The 15,372-nt window shown below is 38.9% G+C and overlaps 1 protein-coding gene across 14 annotated transcripts in view; it reads left to right on the top strand.

The window, feature by feature from the left end:
- Positions 1–15,372, top strand: part of ICA1 (islet cell autoantigen 1) — a 144,812-nt gene that overhangs the window by 88,623 nt on the left and 40,817 nt on the right. For all 14 annotated transcript variants that reach the window (XM_060157090.1, XM_060157084.1, XM_060157089.1 and 11 more), the window contains 2 exons: positions 13,161–13,286; positions 14,476–14,574. In XM_060157090.1, coding sequence (XP_060013073.1) covers positions 13,161–13,286; positions 14,476–14,574 — 225 coding nt within the window. The remainder of the gene's footprint in view (positions 1–13,160; positions 13,287–14,475; positions 14,575–15,372) is intronic.

Here is a 15,372-nt window from a genome sequence, read left to right as displayed (position 1 = left end):
TAACATGCTAGATTATTTTGATGTAATGAGTTGACAAGGAAAATAGAGTAGTAGGTGAAGTGCTGACATCGCATTTTGGGTAATATACAGTTAACCTAACTGGTTTGAGATGTGCTACAATTAGGAAAGCAAAGTGATTTGGTGAAATGAGCATGGACTTTCACATCCTGCCCCTCCCCTGCTCACAAGTAAGCTTGGGTGAGTTACTTAATGGCTCTGAAAACCAGCTTCCTTCTCTGTGAAAAAGAAACAAAATTATGGTGTAGGAGTGTTGTGAGAATCAAATGAGAATATGTGCGTGTGTATTATACCTAATCAGTGAGTGGTGGTGATAGTGGTTGAGGAAGAGGGATGGTGTCTGGGAAAGTCTAAGGGTAATTGAGCAAACAGAACATGTTATACATATTACATAGTGGGAGGACAAGGCCTGATGGTTCACTCCTTCTGGTGTCCTCCCTTTATTCATTCGTTGTTTTGTTTACCTGCTACCTGGAGGCATGTAGACTTAGCCTTATAAAATTGAATAGTGTAATTCTACCCTCATGCAGCTTACAGTCCAGAGGGTGGCTGGGCCTGCATGGGAGCAGGTAGCAATTACCATAGTTTTGGGTCCTAAGCCAGTTTGCAAAGTGCCTTGATTATAGGGAGGAAGAAGCTGTTAACTCAGCTGAGGAGCATTCCAGGAAAAGGTTCTCAAAGGAGAAAACCTTTGAGTGGAAACCATAAATGTGAGCACGAGTTGCCATGTGCACAACAACGGGAAGAGGGCTTTCCAGGCAGAGGAATCTTGCAGAAGGTGGGGGTGGGTTTGTCTTGGTGTAGCTGGAGAACAGCAGCTCTGTATGCCCAGATGACATGGTGCCTGGGAGGTGATGTGGGAGAGGAGGCAGATGGGCTGCAGGCTGGCAGGCAGGGTATGGGTGTGGAGTCTGTATTTTATACAAGACGAGACAGCATCCAACCGAGGCCATGTCCTTACCTTTCTATACTTACTGGCTGCTTGGTTTTAGGCAAATTACTTTGGACCTCAGTTTTTTCTTCTATGCAAATGAGGATAATTTTGCCTACTTTGAAGAACTGCAGTAAGAAGCATTTGTAAAACACTGCCCTCCGGAAGTGTTCACTCCCTTTTCTTCTCCTTACCCAACTTGGAACACATGATCAGGTGAAATAAAAAAAAGGAGAGTTAAAACTCTCTTCCCTGGAAATTCAAAAGAGTGTAGACTGTGGTATGTATCTCTACTTCTCCTGAATCTTCATTGAGATAACTACTTGATGAAAGCATTCATCCAGTACTTTATACATTCCTAGTACAATATTTTATACATTTGTATATAAAATGTATATTTTATACATCACCCTGAGGCATTGGTGTGCTCCGCTCTCCTAGGTAACTTTTATACTCATGATCAGAACATGTTATAAACTTGAACTTGTGAAGAGCAGAGTAGTGAAGAAATTGGCTTTTTTTTCCTATTAGTATCTTAAAATGAGTATCTGAATGAAAGTGTTCGTGTAAATGAGTTGAGATTCTGTCAGCCACATGTGTGCCTGTCCTAATTACACAGGTGGATCCAAAATTGTTGTCTTGAATTAAGTTTTATTAATTCATGTAAAGGGAATGCTAGCTAAAAGATTCAATTTTATCTGTAATTTCAGCAATAATGAAAAATCTTAAAATTATCACGGCTTATTTATTATCCTGAATTGTTAAAGTTCAAACTGCATGCTTAAGAGGAAATGAAGTAAGATGACAACCACATCTTCCTTGTTTTTGGCAAAATACTGCTTATTAACCGTCCCAGCTGCAGCATTAAACATGTACAGATCTTCCTCAACTTACATTGGTATTATGTCCGAATAAAATCATCATAAGTCAAAAATATCATAAGTTGAAAATGCATTTGATACACCTAACCTACCAAACATCATAGCTTAGCCTAGCCTACCTTAAACGTAACTAAAGCATATAACTTATGACCACAGTTCCTTGAACAAGCCAAGCACACAGCAGCCTTGGTGCCTTTGCGTCCACCATTGTTTCTGCTCAGAATGCTCCACTCCCACCCCACCCCCAACCCCATATCAGCATGGTTTGCTTCCTCAATTCCTCCAAATCTCTGGTCCAAAATCACCTCTCAGGAAGCTTTTCCCAGATTATTCCATTTAAAAGAGACTCCTCTATCACCCCTCCCAAACCCTGCAAATATATCTTTCCTTTGTTGCTTTATTTTCACCATCTAACAAACAAGAGATTTACTTTTGTTGTTTATTGTCCAGTTTTACCCAGTAGAATGTAACCATCATGAAAGTAGAGACTTTATTTCCTGCTTATGCTCAGCACCTAGAACCGTAGGTACTCAGTAATATTTCTTGGGAGGAAAGAAGGGACTTAGAAGTAAGAGTGATATCAGGAAGGCTAAAACTTGGAATGATTGAGGTTTATGAAACATCCTAATAACAATAAAACTGTTGTGAGTGTGAAGATAGGCCCACTATTAGGAACAGATGGTTTAATATATTCTGTATTTCTTCTTCATTACTAAATTTCAGTGGTTCCATAATGAGTAACTTTCCCTCATCAACTACCAGGTCAGTACAGTTTGATAGGAAAGTCAGGATAAATGTTTGGTTCTTTGTCAAAATATTGAGTTGGTTCACTGGCATTCTCTACAGGTGCCCAATGAGGTTTTTTGGTTTTCAGTTAATTTGTTCATTTCCTTGTTTTTAAGTATCATTATGAACTCAGAGATTTAAATATATTGGATGTGTTTTAATTGTTGCTGATAATACTTTATTGATGTTCAAATTGTCTCATCTTCAGCTAGTGAGAGCCTCTTCAGGTTGACTCCTGAATCCTTTTGACATGACCCTGATAGTGGTCTTCTTTGATTTCTTATACAGCATAATATTTCAGGGTCATCTTATATGTTTCCTGCCCTAACCCTGGAATCAGCCATTTCAACAAGGAACGCTGATTCCTTTAAGAGAGATATGATAGTTAGAGACCATGATCTGGGTGCTAGGGGTGCTCATTGCTTCTGAGTTAGCCACTATATTTAGACCTTTACTGTGGACAGAGCTAGAAAATAATTTTGGATGATTTAATTTTAATGGCAAAAGCAAAGAAAGCAGAACTATTAAACTCCTATTATACTTTCTCCTCCATTAAGGGAGGTGGTATTAAAACTGGAAAGGATAGAAAGGACCTCTTGAGGAAAACTTGAGGCTCAGTCCATGAAAGGGGCTAATGTGTATTAGTTGTATTTAAATAACTTAGTCACCAGACTTAGATAAATTTTGTCCCAGAAAGAACTCATGTATCCAAGCACAGAAATACTGCCAGTAATGTTTGAGAAATCAGAGATGCCAGAAATAATATAACAAGCAAATATTGTCCTATTTTAAAAGAGAGTTTTTAAAACTCAAAAATTTAATATACTTTGATTCTTAATCAAATCCAGAACTGATTACTATATAGGTGGTTTTTAAGGAACTTGGGGAAAAAAATGGGATTATCCTGAAGCACAGTGGATTCACTTTAACACCAGACTAATTCCAATTCCTCTTACTGGTAATATTATTTAAGTCTCATATAGTTCTCTATAGATAAAATGGAGAAAAGTGAGTTAGAGATTGGATTTTTAAAAAAGCAAGACAGAGCTGAGAATAGTCTCAGTACTCACTTTAAATATAAAGATATAGCTAGGTTAAAAGTAAACAGATACATTAATATATGGCCTATAAATTCTGATCAAAAGAAATCTGAAGTGGCCACATTAACCTTAGACAAAATAGACTTCAGAACAAGGACTATTAACAGAAATAAATATAATCTTGACTAAATGTGGTTACCCGAGGAATGGAGGTAAATTTAAAATCAGTCAATGTAATTTACTAGGTGAATAGACCAAAAACAAACCATATGATCATCTCAATGGATCCAGAAAAAGCATTTGATAAAATTCAATATCCATTCCTGATAAAAATTCTCAGCAAAATAGGAGTAGAAGAGAATATCTTCAACTGATAATGGGCATATATGAAAAACATACAGCTAACATCATACTTAATTATAAAAGACTAAACACTTCCCCCCTGAGATAAGGAATAAGGCAAGCATGTTTGCTCACATCAACTTCTAGTCAACATTATCCTGTCCAGTTCAATAAGGCAAGAAAAGTAAATAAAGACATACAAATGGAAAGGAAGAAGTTAAACTGTCTATATTCTCAGACAACATGATATATATATATATAGATCTGTCTACATAGATATATTATAGAGAGGGAAAATCCTGAAAAATCTTTCAGAAAAAGCTTTTAAAACTAATCACTGAATTTAACAAGGTCACAGGATATAAGATCAAATTACAAAAATTAATCCATATTTCTAGTAATGAACAATTAGAACTTGAAATTTATAGAAATTAGAATAGCATCAAAAATATGAAATACTTTGCAATAAATTTAACAAAACGTGCAAAATCTGTGCCCTAACATCTGAAAAACAAAATGTTAAAAGAATGTTAAAGATCCAATAAATGAAAAGATGTACTATGTTCATTTGTCTGAAGATATTGTTAAGATGTCAATTCCCAGTAAATCTGTAGCTTCAGTGCAGTGCTAATCAACATCCTGAAGGCTTTTTTGAAGAAATTGTCAAGCTAGCCCTAAGATATGTGTAGGAATATGAAGAACCTAGAATAACTGAAACAATTCTGAAAAAAATTGTAGGACTTATACTACCTGACTTAAAGACTCATTATAATGCTACAGTAATCAAGACAGCATGGTATTAGTGTAAGGATAAACATATACATCAAAATTATAGAATAGGGAGTCCAGAAATAGACCCACACATATAATGGCTTGTTGATTTTTGCCGAAAGTGCCAACCAAGGCAATACAATGGGCAGTTGGACAGTTTTTCAACACATGGAACGGTTGGATATCCACATGTGGGGAAAACAAAATCAACCTATACCCATACCTCATACCATACAAAAACTAACTTGAAATGGATTATAGATCTAAATGTAATAGCTGAAAATACAAAATTTCTGGAAGAAAAAGCACAGGAAAAAGTCTTTGTGACCTTGAGTTAGGGAATGTTTTGGTAAAAACGACACAAAAAGAGAAAGTAGGTAAAAGAAAAATTTGGTAAATTAGATGTCATCAAAATTTTAAATGTTTTATCTTCAAAAGGCACTTTTAAGAAAATGAAAGGCAAGTTTCAGGCTTAAAGGAAATGTTTTCAAACTTATGTCTGATAATGGATCTATATTATCCATATAGAGAACTCATAACTCAGTAATAAAAAGACAAATCTAATTTTTAAAAATATGCAAAAGATTTGAATAAGCACATTACTAAAGATATATAAGTGGCAAATAAGACTTAAAAAGAATTTCAACATCTTTAGTCATTAGAGAAATGCAAATTAAAATTATAATAACTATGACTCCACATCCACTAGAATGGGTAGAACTTAAAAGACTGAAAATACCAAGTGTTAAAGAGGCTATGGAACCCATGGAATTTGGATCATTGTTGGTAGGAAATGCAACATGATATAGTTACTTTGGAAAACAGTTTGGCAGTTTCTTATAAAAGTGAAGTTACAGTTACTGTATGATCTAGGGATCCTATTCCTAGATATTTGCCCAAGAGGAATGAAAAGCATGTCTACACAAAAACTTATGCTCAGATGTTTTATTCAAAATAGCCTAAAATTGGAAACAACCCAAATGAGTATACAAATTGTGCTGTATCAATACCATTAAATACTACTCAGAAATAAGACAGCGCACACTGTAAATACACATAACAACATTGATCTCCAGGGGGTTATGCTGAGTGAAAGAATCCAGTCATAAAAAAAAAAACTAGACTACATTGATATGAAACTCTAGAACTAAAGACTAATCTGTAGTGACAGAAAGCAGATTCGTAGTTGGCAGGGGTTGGGACTTGAGGGAAGGAACTGACTGCAGTGGAAACTTTAGGGAGCGATAGAAATGTTCCATATCATAATTCTGATGGTAGTTGCATGATTGTACACATTTGTCCAAGAACTCATCAAGTTGTACACCTAAAATTAAATCTTACCTCATAAATAAAGCTGATTAAAAGTAATGAAGGGTAAGCTGGGGCGAAGTGAGAGAGTGGCAGGGACATATATACACTACCAAATGTGAAATCGATAGCTAGTGGGAAGCAGCCGCATAGCACAGGGAGATCAGCTCGGTGCTTTGTGACCGCCTAGAGGGGTGGAATAGGGAGGGTGGGAGGGAGACGCAAGAGGGAGGAGATATGAGGATATATGTATATGTATAGCTGGTTCACTTTGGTATAAAAACAGAAACTAACACAGCATTGTAAAGCAATTTACTCCAATAAAAATGTTTTTAAAAAAGATTAATGTTTACCCTACTAAAAACTTAATTAAACCTTAAAAAAGAAATAATGATGATGATGGTGGTGGTGGTGATGCTAGTGGTGGTAACAGTGCTGGCATCAGCTTCTAGGCACAGAATGAAACAGATACCCTCTCTGCATATTTTTCCTCTAGAATTCAGGGAATCCACTGACCACCGTGCACCTAAGGGAATTTGATGCACTGGTTTCTTTCCACTTTGTTGAGGAGTCTGAGCTGAAGAGCCTTAGATTTCTGATAGAAGTACTATTCAGGCTATGTGGCTTGGGAGTCTCCCTATGCCTACATCTAAATTGATAAGTCCTGCATAGTCGATTCCTGAAATGGTACCTGCACCTATTGTGCATGTCATAGACTTGGAACACTGTGAGTTACATGGTCAATGGTAGATCAATTACCCTGTGTCCCATGGATTAATGTAAAGAGCATCAATTAGAGAACCAAACACACCTGAGTTTGATTCTAATTTTTATATATCAGTTAAGTATCTAAGTCGTGATTTCTTCTTCTGTAAAACAGGGATTTCCCCCCTAAAAAATCTATTGCATGTAATAGGTGGTATATGAAATATGGGAAGGGTTCTCTGTTTAAATAAATTTTAGAAACCCTGGAATAATCAAAGTTAAAAAAGGATCCTTATCATAGAACCTTTCATATGAATTTCCAAGAAGGCAAAAGTGAGCAGCCTGTATTAGTGCTTGGTTCCGCATAACAGAAACTTGAATTAATTGAGGCAAAGGGAGAAATCTCATGTGACCGTAGGAAGGGCAGCAGGATCCAGGAATTTGAATGCGACTAGGACTCTGTCTCTTCTATGCTTTTCTCTATATGTCACCTTTATTCTCTCAGACCAATTTTCTTCATACCACAGGAAATTCAAATGCCACGACTTCCTGCCCTTAGTGCAGGAAGTCCCTAGAAAAGGATTGAGACTTATTTTCTCTAGTTCCAAGTTAAAAAATCCTGAGGAAGGGCTCTGATTCGTCCAGCTTGAACCAAGTGCCTTTCCCTGAATCAGGCATCCATGGTGCCTTGTGACTGACTCACCTTGGGTTCAGGTGCTCATCCCTGGGCCAGTCAGTAGGAGTGGAGGGGTGGTCTATAAAAGAGCATACCAACACCCCCCATTTAAGCCACATTATTAGAATAAAGAAAAGAAACATTTTTGAAAGCAGAGTGAGGGTTTTGTTAAGGGAAGACCAAAAATAGGTAGCTCCTAAAGTCTACACGTGGCTGCCCACACACATGTGCACACCCAGTCACTTATACATACTTCTGTACGTAATACAATGTCAGAATTGCTCCTGCCGTCAGTGGATAAGTATAGGATAAATCAGGTCCAGTAAAATGACTCAGCAAGATGTTTGATCATCTGTCCCTCTAGAGGTCTTAGTATGTTGGCCTCAGAAAAAACAATCTTCTTTTAATGAAACCAAATATCTGACCTTCTGTTTTCCAAGGGACTTCAGATAGGCTAGACTTTCTCTTGTGGCACCTTCCTAAAAGCCAAAAGAAGTAATTTGTGTATTCTCTGATCTTAACATTTTTTTCTGAATGCAGGATGCATAGATAGGGGTGAATAGATAAGTTAATTAGGGAGGAGTATTGAGAACTGGTTGAGAAAGCAAGCCAAGAATCCTGATGTGGCCTGAGGTGTCTACAAGAACTGACGTGAGTAGAATCACCTGGTGGAAAAGGAAAATTAGACAGTGATACTGGGCTTGGGGTGGTCAGATACATAGGAGTCATCCTCTATACCCCCAACATCTAACCCCTCACCAGGTCCAGTCTGTTTCACCTACTAAATATCTCTCCAGTCAGAGCATTCTTTTCCATATCTAGCATCACTACCCAAGTTTAAAGCTACCATCGTCTCTCCCCTTGACTCTAGATCTATCCTCATCTATTCTCATCTCCCTCCAATCCATCCACACACTGCAATGAGTGATCTTTTCAAACTGAAAATAGGGTTCTATCTCTTCCTTGCTTCAAAGACTCCAATGTTTTTCCACTGCTTCTAGGATTAAAAACTAAAATCCTGAGCACACCTCCAAGGCCCTGAGATATGCCCCAGCCCACCTCTCTTGCCTCTTCTCACACCACCTTTCTGTTTGCTCTCAGCAATCCAGCTGCACTAGTTTTCTGGGGCCTGTCTTATTGCCCTCTACCCCAGGGCCTTTGCACATCCTCCTCCTCCTGCTGGAGCTCTCTTCCTTGCACAATTAACCATGCTCAGTCCTTCAGAAGAGAGCTTGAGCACCACCTCCCAGAACATACTCTTGTTCAGATTTCTTGGTAAATCATTCTTATGGAACTGTGTGGCTTTCCTTCTGATCACCTCACTCAGTTTGTAGTTATTTCCTCGCTGCTATGAAAATGCCCACTGGACTGTCATCATGAGGCCTCCATTTTGTTCACTGTTATCGGCACGTGGAAGATACTCAGTATATATTTACTAAGTGAATGGATAGAGGGAGAGAGGCAAATCCATCTTCTAGAAGACAATGTAAAAGTAAGAGTAAGATGGGGGTGTGTGGCTTTATTTTACTTTTAAAGGAAAGAAAACACTAGGAAAAAAATGCAAAGCTACTCTCAAATTATTTGGTTGTGTAGTAATATGAAGACTTTTCCCACTGAATGGAGAAGCCAGCTTGTACTGAGTACGCATAGCTTTGGCTTCATCATATGTAATTCAAGTTGGGGCTAAGAGGTAGAATTTCAGGTTATGACGAGTAAGTACAGAGAAGTGCCCTGTAGTTTTGGCACACAAGACATTACTCCTTTCTCTGGTAAATTGAATTTCTGCAGCCTTGGGAAGGCAGGACCCATGCTAAAGAGGGTCAAATATATGTGATCATTTCCTAGAGCTTGGAGAAGAAGAGAACAAAGCTGGGGCAACAGGAGTAAAATTAAGAAATAAAAAAAGATACATTTATTTGAAGATTTTTTTAAAGAACCTTGAAAACTACAGGAGCTCCTCAAGATGTTTCTGTAATTGAATATAATTTATTTGGGATTGAGAGGAATAATAATCAAAACATTTTTTACTTAAGTGCATCTGGAAGCATATGAAATTAGACTCTTGATGGTGGCCTGTGCTCGCCTGTGTCCTTGGTGTTTTGTCCTCGGGCTGCAGACTGGAAATGTGTTTTAGAGAACAGACATGGAGCACAAAATATTAAATGAACTTTGCCGTATTCAAAATGCCCAACAGTGTAACATCCTCCTTGTTTGGCAGGGAAAGGGCTCAACATTTGGCAACTCAGCAGTGCATTAAGTATTTTAATAATCATTGTTGACACACAAAGCATATGGCCTTTCAGAACTCACTGGGTCAAGTGCTGAAGTCGTCTTCTAGGTTCCTAAAATTACTTTACAAAATTCAAACAAAATTAAATTAGGGCACATTTCAATGTATGTTAATTCATGAGTTTTGTGTTATAAGCAAGGGAATTAAGTTTTCTTCTAGGATAAAAGAATATCTATGAAAGAATTAAGTTTTCTTCTAGGATAAAAGAATATCTATGTGTAACTGATTATGTTAATGTAAAGGAAAAAGCAAAATTCACATCCCCACAGAAAAGTAATTTGTATTTAATTAGAAAAATCTAGAACCTCCGCATAAGCAGGCCAGCCTCATGGCTACCTTGTATTTACTATGTACTCCTATTCATGCCTTAAGACTCACCTCAGATATCCCGCCATCTCAGAAGCCTTCATTGCCCCTTACTTACCGTTTATATGTTATGTATATGGCCCCAATAATGCTATGAAATAAACAACTGTAACACTCAATGGCTTAAAACAATAAGCATTTCTTATTGCTCACAGGTCTGTGGGTTCGCACATCAGTTCTGGTCTCTGCTGGGCTCACCCGTGAGCTGTGGGGAGGGGAGAGGCTCTGCTGACCGTGGCTGGCCTCCTTCACATGTCTGGGCATCAGTTTGCCAAAGGCTGATCTGCTGGGACCACTGGGCTCTCCTCCTCGTGTCTCTTGCATGCACAAGCCTCAGCACCTCTCCAGCTGGCCAGCCCAGGCACATTCTCAGGTTGACCTGGGCATGCTCTCACGGCAGTCTCAGATAAGGGAGGGAGAAAGTGTAAGCATGCTGGCATTTTTTTCCCCCAAGCTTCCAGTTTCATCACATTTGGCCCATTGACCAAAGCAAGTCACATACCAAGCCCAGTGTCAGAGTGGGAGGAGACTACAAAGTTACAGGGCTAAGGGTGTGGATACTAGAAAGCCTGTAATTGGGGTTTTAATGCCATTGATCAAACACCCCTGCCCATGCCACCCCCAGCATTAATCATTCCCTTGTCTGTGCTACCTCTGTCTTCACTCTTAGTTCTGTTGTTTTGCTTTTCCCATTGTATTATAATATAGTTGCTAACTTATCTGTCATCTCTAAAAGACTAGGGGGTCCTTGTGCCTCTGTGCATTCATTCTTAAGTATTTATTGACCGCCTGCTATGTGTCTCATTCCTTTACAGACCTCCCAGCGCCAAGCACTGGTCCTGACACATAATGGGCACTAATGCTCACTAAGCATGTGTTGAATGAAGGCATACATGAAAGCTCACACGTGTATTTATCTCCTCCCCCTTCAGAAGGAAAGGGTAAAGACAGATGCCTCTCAGGGTCCCAGTTGAGGAGTTCTTCCTGGCTTGAGCAACTGGTGAACCAGTGGGGACCTGCAGTGAAACTCTCAGCTGCTTAAACTTCTTGCCCTGCGTACTCTTCCACTTCTCCCTTCAGGAACTTGGGTTTTCTCTTTTGTATCATCCCTATTCCTCTCAAAGGAGGGCAGAAAATCACTGATACTTAACACATCCTAACTCTTTTTTTAGTCCGCACACCCCAGTAGCTTTCCCTAGAGTCTCTCCACTCCACAGTGAGGAATGATCGAGTTCTGGGATTTATTTAAGCTTACGGTGTGCTTTGAGAGGAGCTGGATGGCTTCATTTGCTGGTTTTCCAAGCTCTGTAGACCTAGGAATACAGAGGAATTCTTAGGTAATGCTTTACACAGCTACAGAAACAAGACCCTATTCATATAGGGTATTAATTCTGTCGATATGGTATTAAATGTACTGCCTGATTATTTTCCAATTCCATAGAAGCCTACAGGAAACCTTGTGCTTCTGGGTAGAATCATAATTTTGAGCTTCTTGATTTTGCAATGGTTAGTGGAAGTCGTTTGGGGCAGCAGAAGAGCGTGGCTTTGGAGTCAGGCAGGCTAATCTAGAATGCCAGCCCTGCCTGTCAGTTACTTCCCCTGATGAAGCCTCTTACCCTCAGCCATCAGAGCGCAATAACAGAGGCTAACAGAGAATAAAGCTGGCATGTGATGAGCGAATTGTATTAATTGTTCACTTGTATCGATTGTATAATATTAATTTTGAATTATATCTATTGTTGAATTGTTTTGATTATTAAATTGTTACAAATGATAACAATTGTGTCAATTGCTACTGTTACTGTATAATACCCTATAATTTTAAAAGCTGTGAATATAAATTATTAGTGGTAAAATTAATATATTTTAAATCAAATCATCTTCATGTTTATTTTTATTAAAAAATAAAACTATCACTTTTAAGACTACTTTAAAAGTTCTACTTTAAAATGGTACTCAGGTACTTTACCTTTAGAAATGGTCTGGAAATTTTCTTGATTCGGTCACCAAATATATATTCAGCACCTGCTTTGTACCAGGTCGCCAGGTGCCTATCATATAATGGTGATCAAGGTAGACATTGTCCTCGAGTCCCTGGAGATACCCACCCGAGGTATCCTGTGATGAAAGAGCTACCATTAATGAGTCAGCATTATTCCCAACTCCCAGTTACCTACCTGGTAACTACAACTGCATGAGTTATCTGAGATAAATTAATATGTGACTACCTTTCCCTGGTTAAAATAGGATATAGTGATGCTTCAGGTTAGAGGAAGGGGAAATTTTGATTCCACTATTTTTAATGTAGCTGTATTAAATTTTAAAACTTTCTGTATTATTATCAAATAATATGTAGAATAACATTGCTGAATCTTCCTGACCTTCCCTCCATCCCTGAATTACTGCATGGCTTAGGGATGGATGGAGGATTGCTGATGTACATATGCAATAATAAAAAGCTGAAAGTTTATCAGTGGGGATAGTGTTTTAGGCTGTGTCACAGTTCCCTAGATTGGATCTCGGAACAGAAAGAAAGGACATTAGTGGAAAAGCTGGTGAAATCTGAATAACATCTGTTGTTTAGTTAATAGGATTGTATCAGTGTTAATTTCATATTTTTAACAAATGTATCATGTCATGTAAGATGTTAACATTAGGGGAAGGAGAGTGAGGAGTACGTGGGGAATTCAGCTTCAAAGAACCATAGGAAAACAGTAAGGCAAATATTATCCCCTTACCACCCTACGTGTTTCCAGACTTCTTCCCACTATGGTCAGTTTGTGAATGCCTTGAGAGGAGAGGAGTTCTACCATTCGACTGAGAAAAATACTAGGATGGTAAGTCTGCTGTAAAATCATGATATACAGTACTGTCGTTTAGGTCCTTTGGAAGTAAAGAATGGATATTGTAGCATCTTCTCACTTGCCTGGAATTTTCAAAGGTGTTTTCTTACGTGAAAGAGTTAATCCCGCTATTGGTGTTTTCTCACTGACAAATTTTAACCAAACAGTTTGAGTGGTTCAGAGATTCTCTTTTACTTTCATAGGTGCAAACACAAGTTCGCCTTGCCAAAAAAAGCTTTGACAAATTGAAGATGGATGTGTGTCAAAAAGTGGATCTTCTGGGAGCGAGCAGATGCAATCTCTTGTCTCATATGCTAGCAACATACCAGGTAACCAAGTGATGTTTGATGCAGCGGACCAAGAATGTTACAAGGTTTAGATAACAGAAAAATGGTGTTTGAGCCCAAAGTATGGTTTGGGCATAATGAAGTTCAGATTGCCTTTCTCATAATTTACTTCCCACATCTCTCTTTTTTGCATCCTACAGTTAATCAAACCAAATGTTAGCTATTCCCTGTATATACACTGTAATTCCCCACTTCCCTGCATTTATTTAGGTGGTTCCCTCTGCCTGTGTGCTCTCCCTCTCCACTTGTGCTTTTCCAAATTCCACTCTGAGGTACCAGAGTGTCCCCTCCTTCAGTAAGCCTCCTCTGAACTCCCTTAGCATTGTTGCTGTAATTCTCACGGCATGGTCACTTCCTCACCAGGTTGCCATAATTTAATGAACTTGCTTTTGTCTCCTCGTTGCCTGTCAGTTCCTTCAGAATGGCACTCGTATCCATCAACGGTACTATTGAGCACCAGCTGAGGGTGGGAGGCAAACTCTGGGTGTTGTAGAGAATATACAGTGGATAAAACCAGATTTCCTGTCCTCAAGGAACTTAAAATTTAGAAAGGAAGTCAGAGACAGTAACGTCTGACTATATTTTCTCTACCTCAAGGGCAGAACAGGGTGTGCTAAGTGAAATGAGATCTACAAAATCCAATGGAGGCTTGAAGAGGGAGAAATGGAATCAATTGAGGGAATCACAAAAGTCCATTGTTAATGACTAGCCCTGGGTTTTGGAGGATGGATCAGATGGGACAAGTACAAAGAGAATGGAGAGGAGAATGTCCCAGGTGGTGGAGCAGCATGAGCTGTAGGGGGACAGGGAGCCATTAAGTTTGGCTGAAATACAGGGTGTAAGTAGGGGCATAGTAGGAAACAAGGCTGCAGAGATAAGTAAAAATCGTGTTTCAGAAAACCTTGAGGGGGACTTCCCTGGTAGTCCAGTGGTTAAGACTCCGTGCTCCCAATTCAGGGGGCCCAGGTTCGATCCCTGGTCAGGGAACAGGATCCCACATGCTGCAACTAAGAGTTCGCATGCTGCAACTAAGACCTAGCATGACCAAATAAATAAATATTTTTTAAAAAAACAACTTTGAAAGCCACAGATGAGCACGCTTCTTTCTCTAGGACCCCTGATTAGATCTGGGCATTTAAAATGCTAATAGCTTTACTGTCTTTCTTTACAGACCACTCTGCTCCATTTTTGGGAGAAAACTTCTCACACTATGGCAGCCATCCATGAGAGCTTCAAAGGTTATCAGCCATATGAATTCACTACGTTAAAGGTATGAGAGCTAGACATCATCAAAAATCTAGAAACAATAAATGCTGGAGCGGGTGTGGAGAAAAGGGAACCCTCTTGCACTGTTGGTGGGAATGTAAATTGATACAGCCACTGTGGAGAACAGTATGGAGGTTCCTTAAAAAACTAAAAATAGAACTACCATATGACCCAGCAATCCCACTACTGGGCATATACCCTGAGAAAACCATAATGCAAAAAGAGTCATGTACCAAAATGTTCATTGCAGCTCTATTTACAATAGCCCGGAGATGGAAACAACCTAAGTGTCCATCATCGGATGAATGGATAAAGAAGATGTGGCACATATATACAATGGAATATTACTCAGCCATAAAAAGAAACGAAATTGAGTTATTCGTAGTGAGGTGGATGGAGCAAGAGTCTGTCATACAGAGTGAAGTAAGTCAGAAAGAGAAAGGCAAATACCATATGCTAACACATATATATGAAATTTAAGAAAAAAAAATGTCATGAAGAACCTAGGGGTAAGACAGGAATAAAGACACAGACCTTCTGGAGAATGGACTTGAGGATATGGGGAGGGAGAAGGGTAAGCTGTGACAAAGCGAGAGAGAGGCATGGACATATATACGCTACCAAATGCAAAATAGATAGCTAGTGGGAAGCAGCTGCATAGCACAGGGAGATCAGCTTGGTGCTTTGTGACTGCCTGGAAGGGTGGGATAGGGAGGGTGGGAGGGAGGGAGACGCAAGAGGGAAGAGATATGGCAACATATGTATATGTATAACTGATTCACTTTGTTATAAAGCAGAAACT

This window comes from Lagenorhynchus albirostris, chromosome 8 (genome assembly GCF_949774975.1).
Source record: "Lagenorhynchus albirostris chromosome 8, mLagAlb1.1, whole genome shotgun sequence".
Lineage (NCBI taxonomy): Eukaryota > Metazoa > Chordata > Mammalia > Artiodactyla > Delphinidae > Lagenorhynchus > Lagenorhynchus albirostris.
The sequence above is the reverse complement of the archived record's forward strand: the minus strand, read 5'-3'. Positions and strand labels throughout refer to the sequence as shown.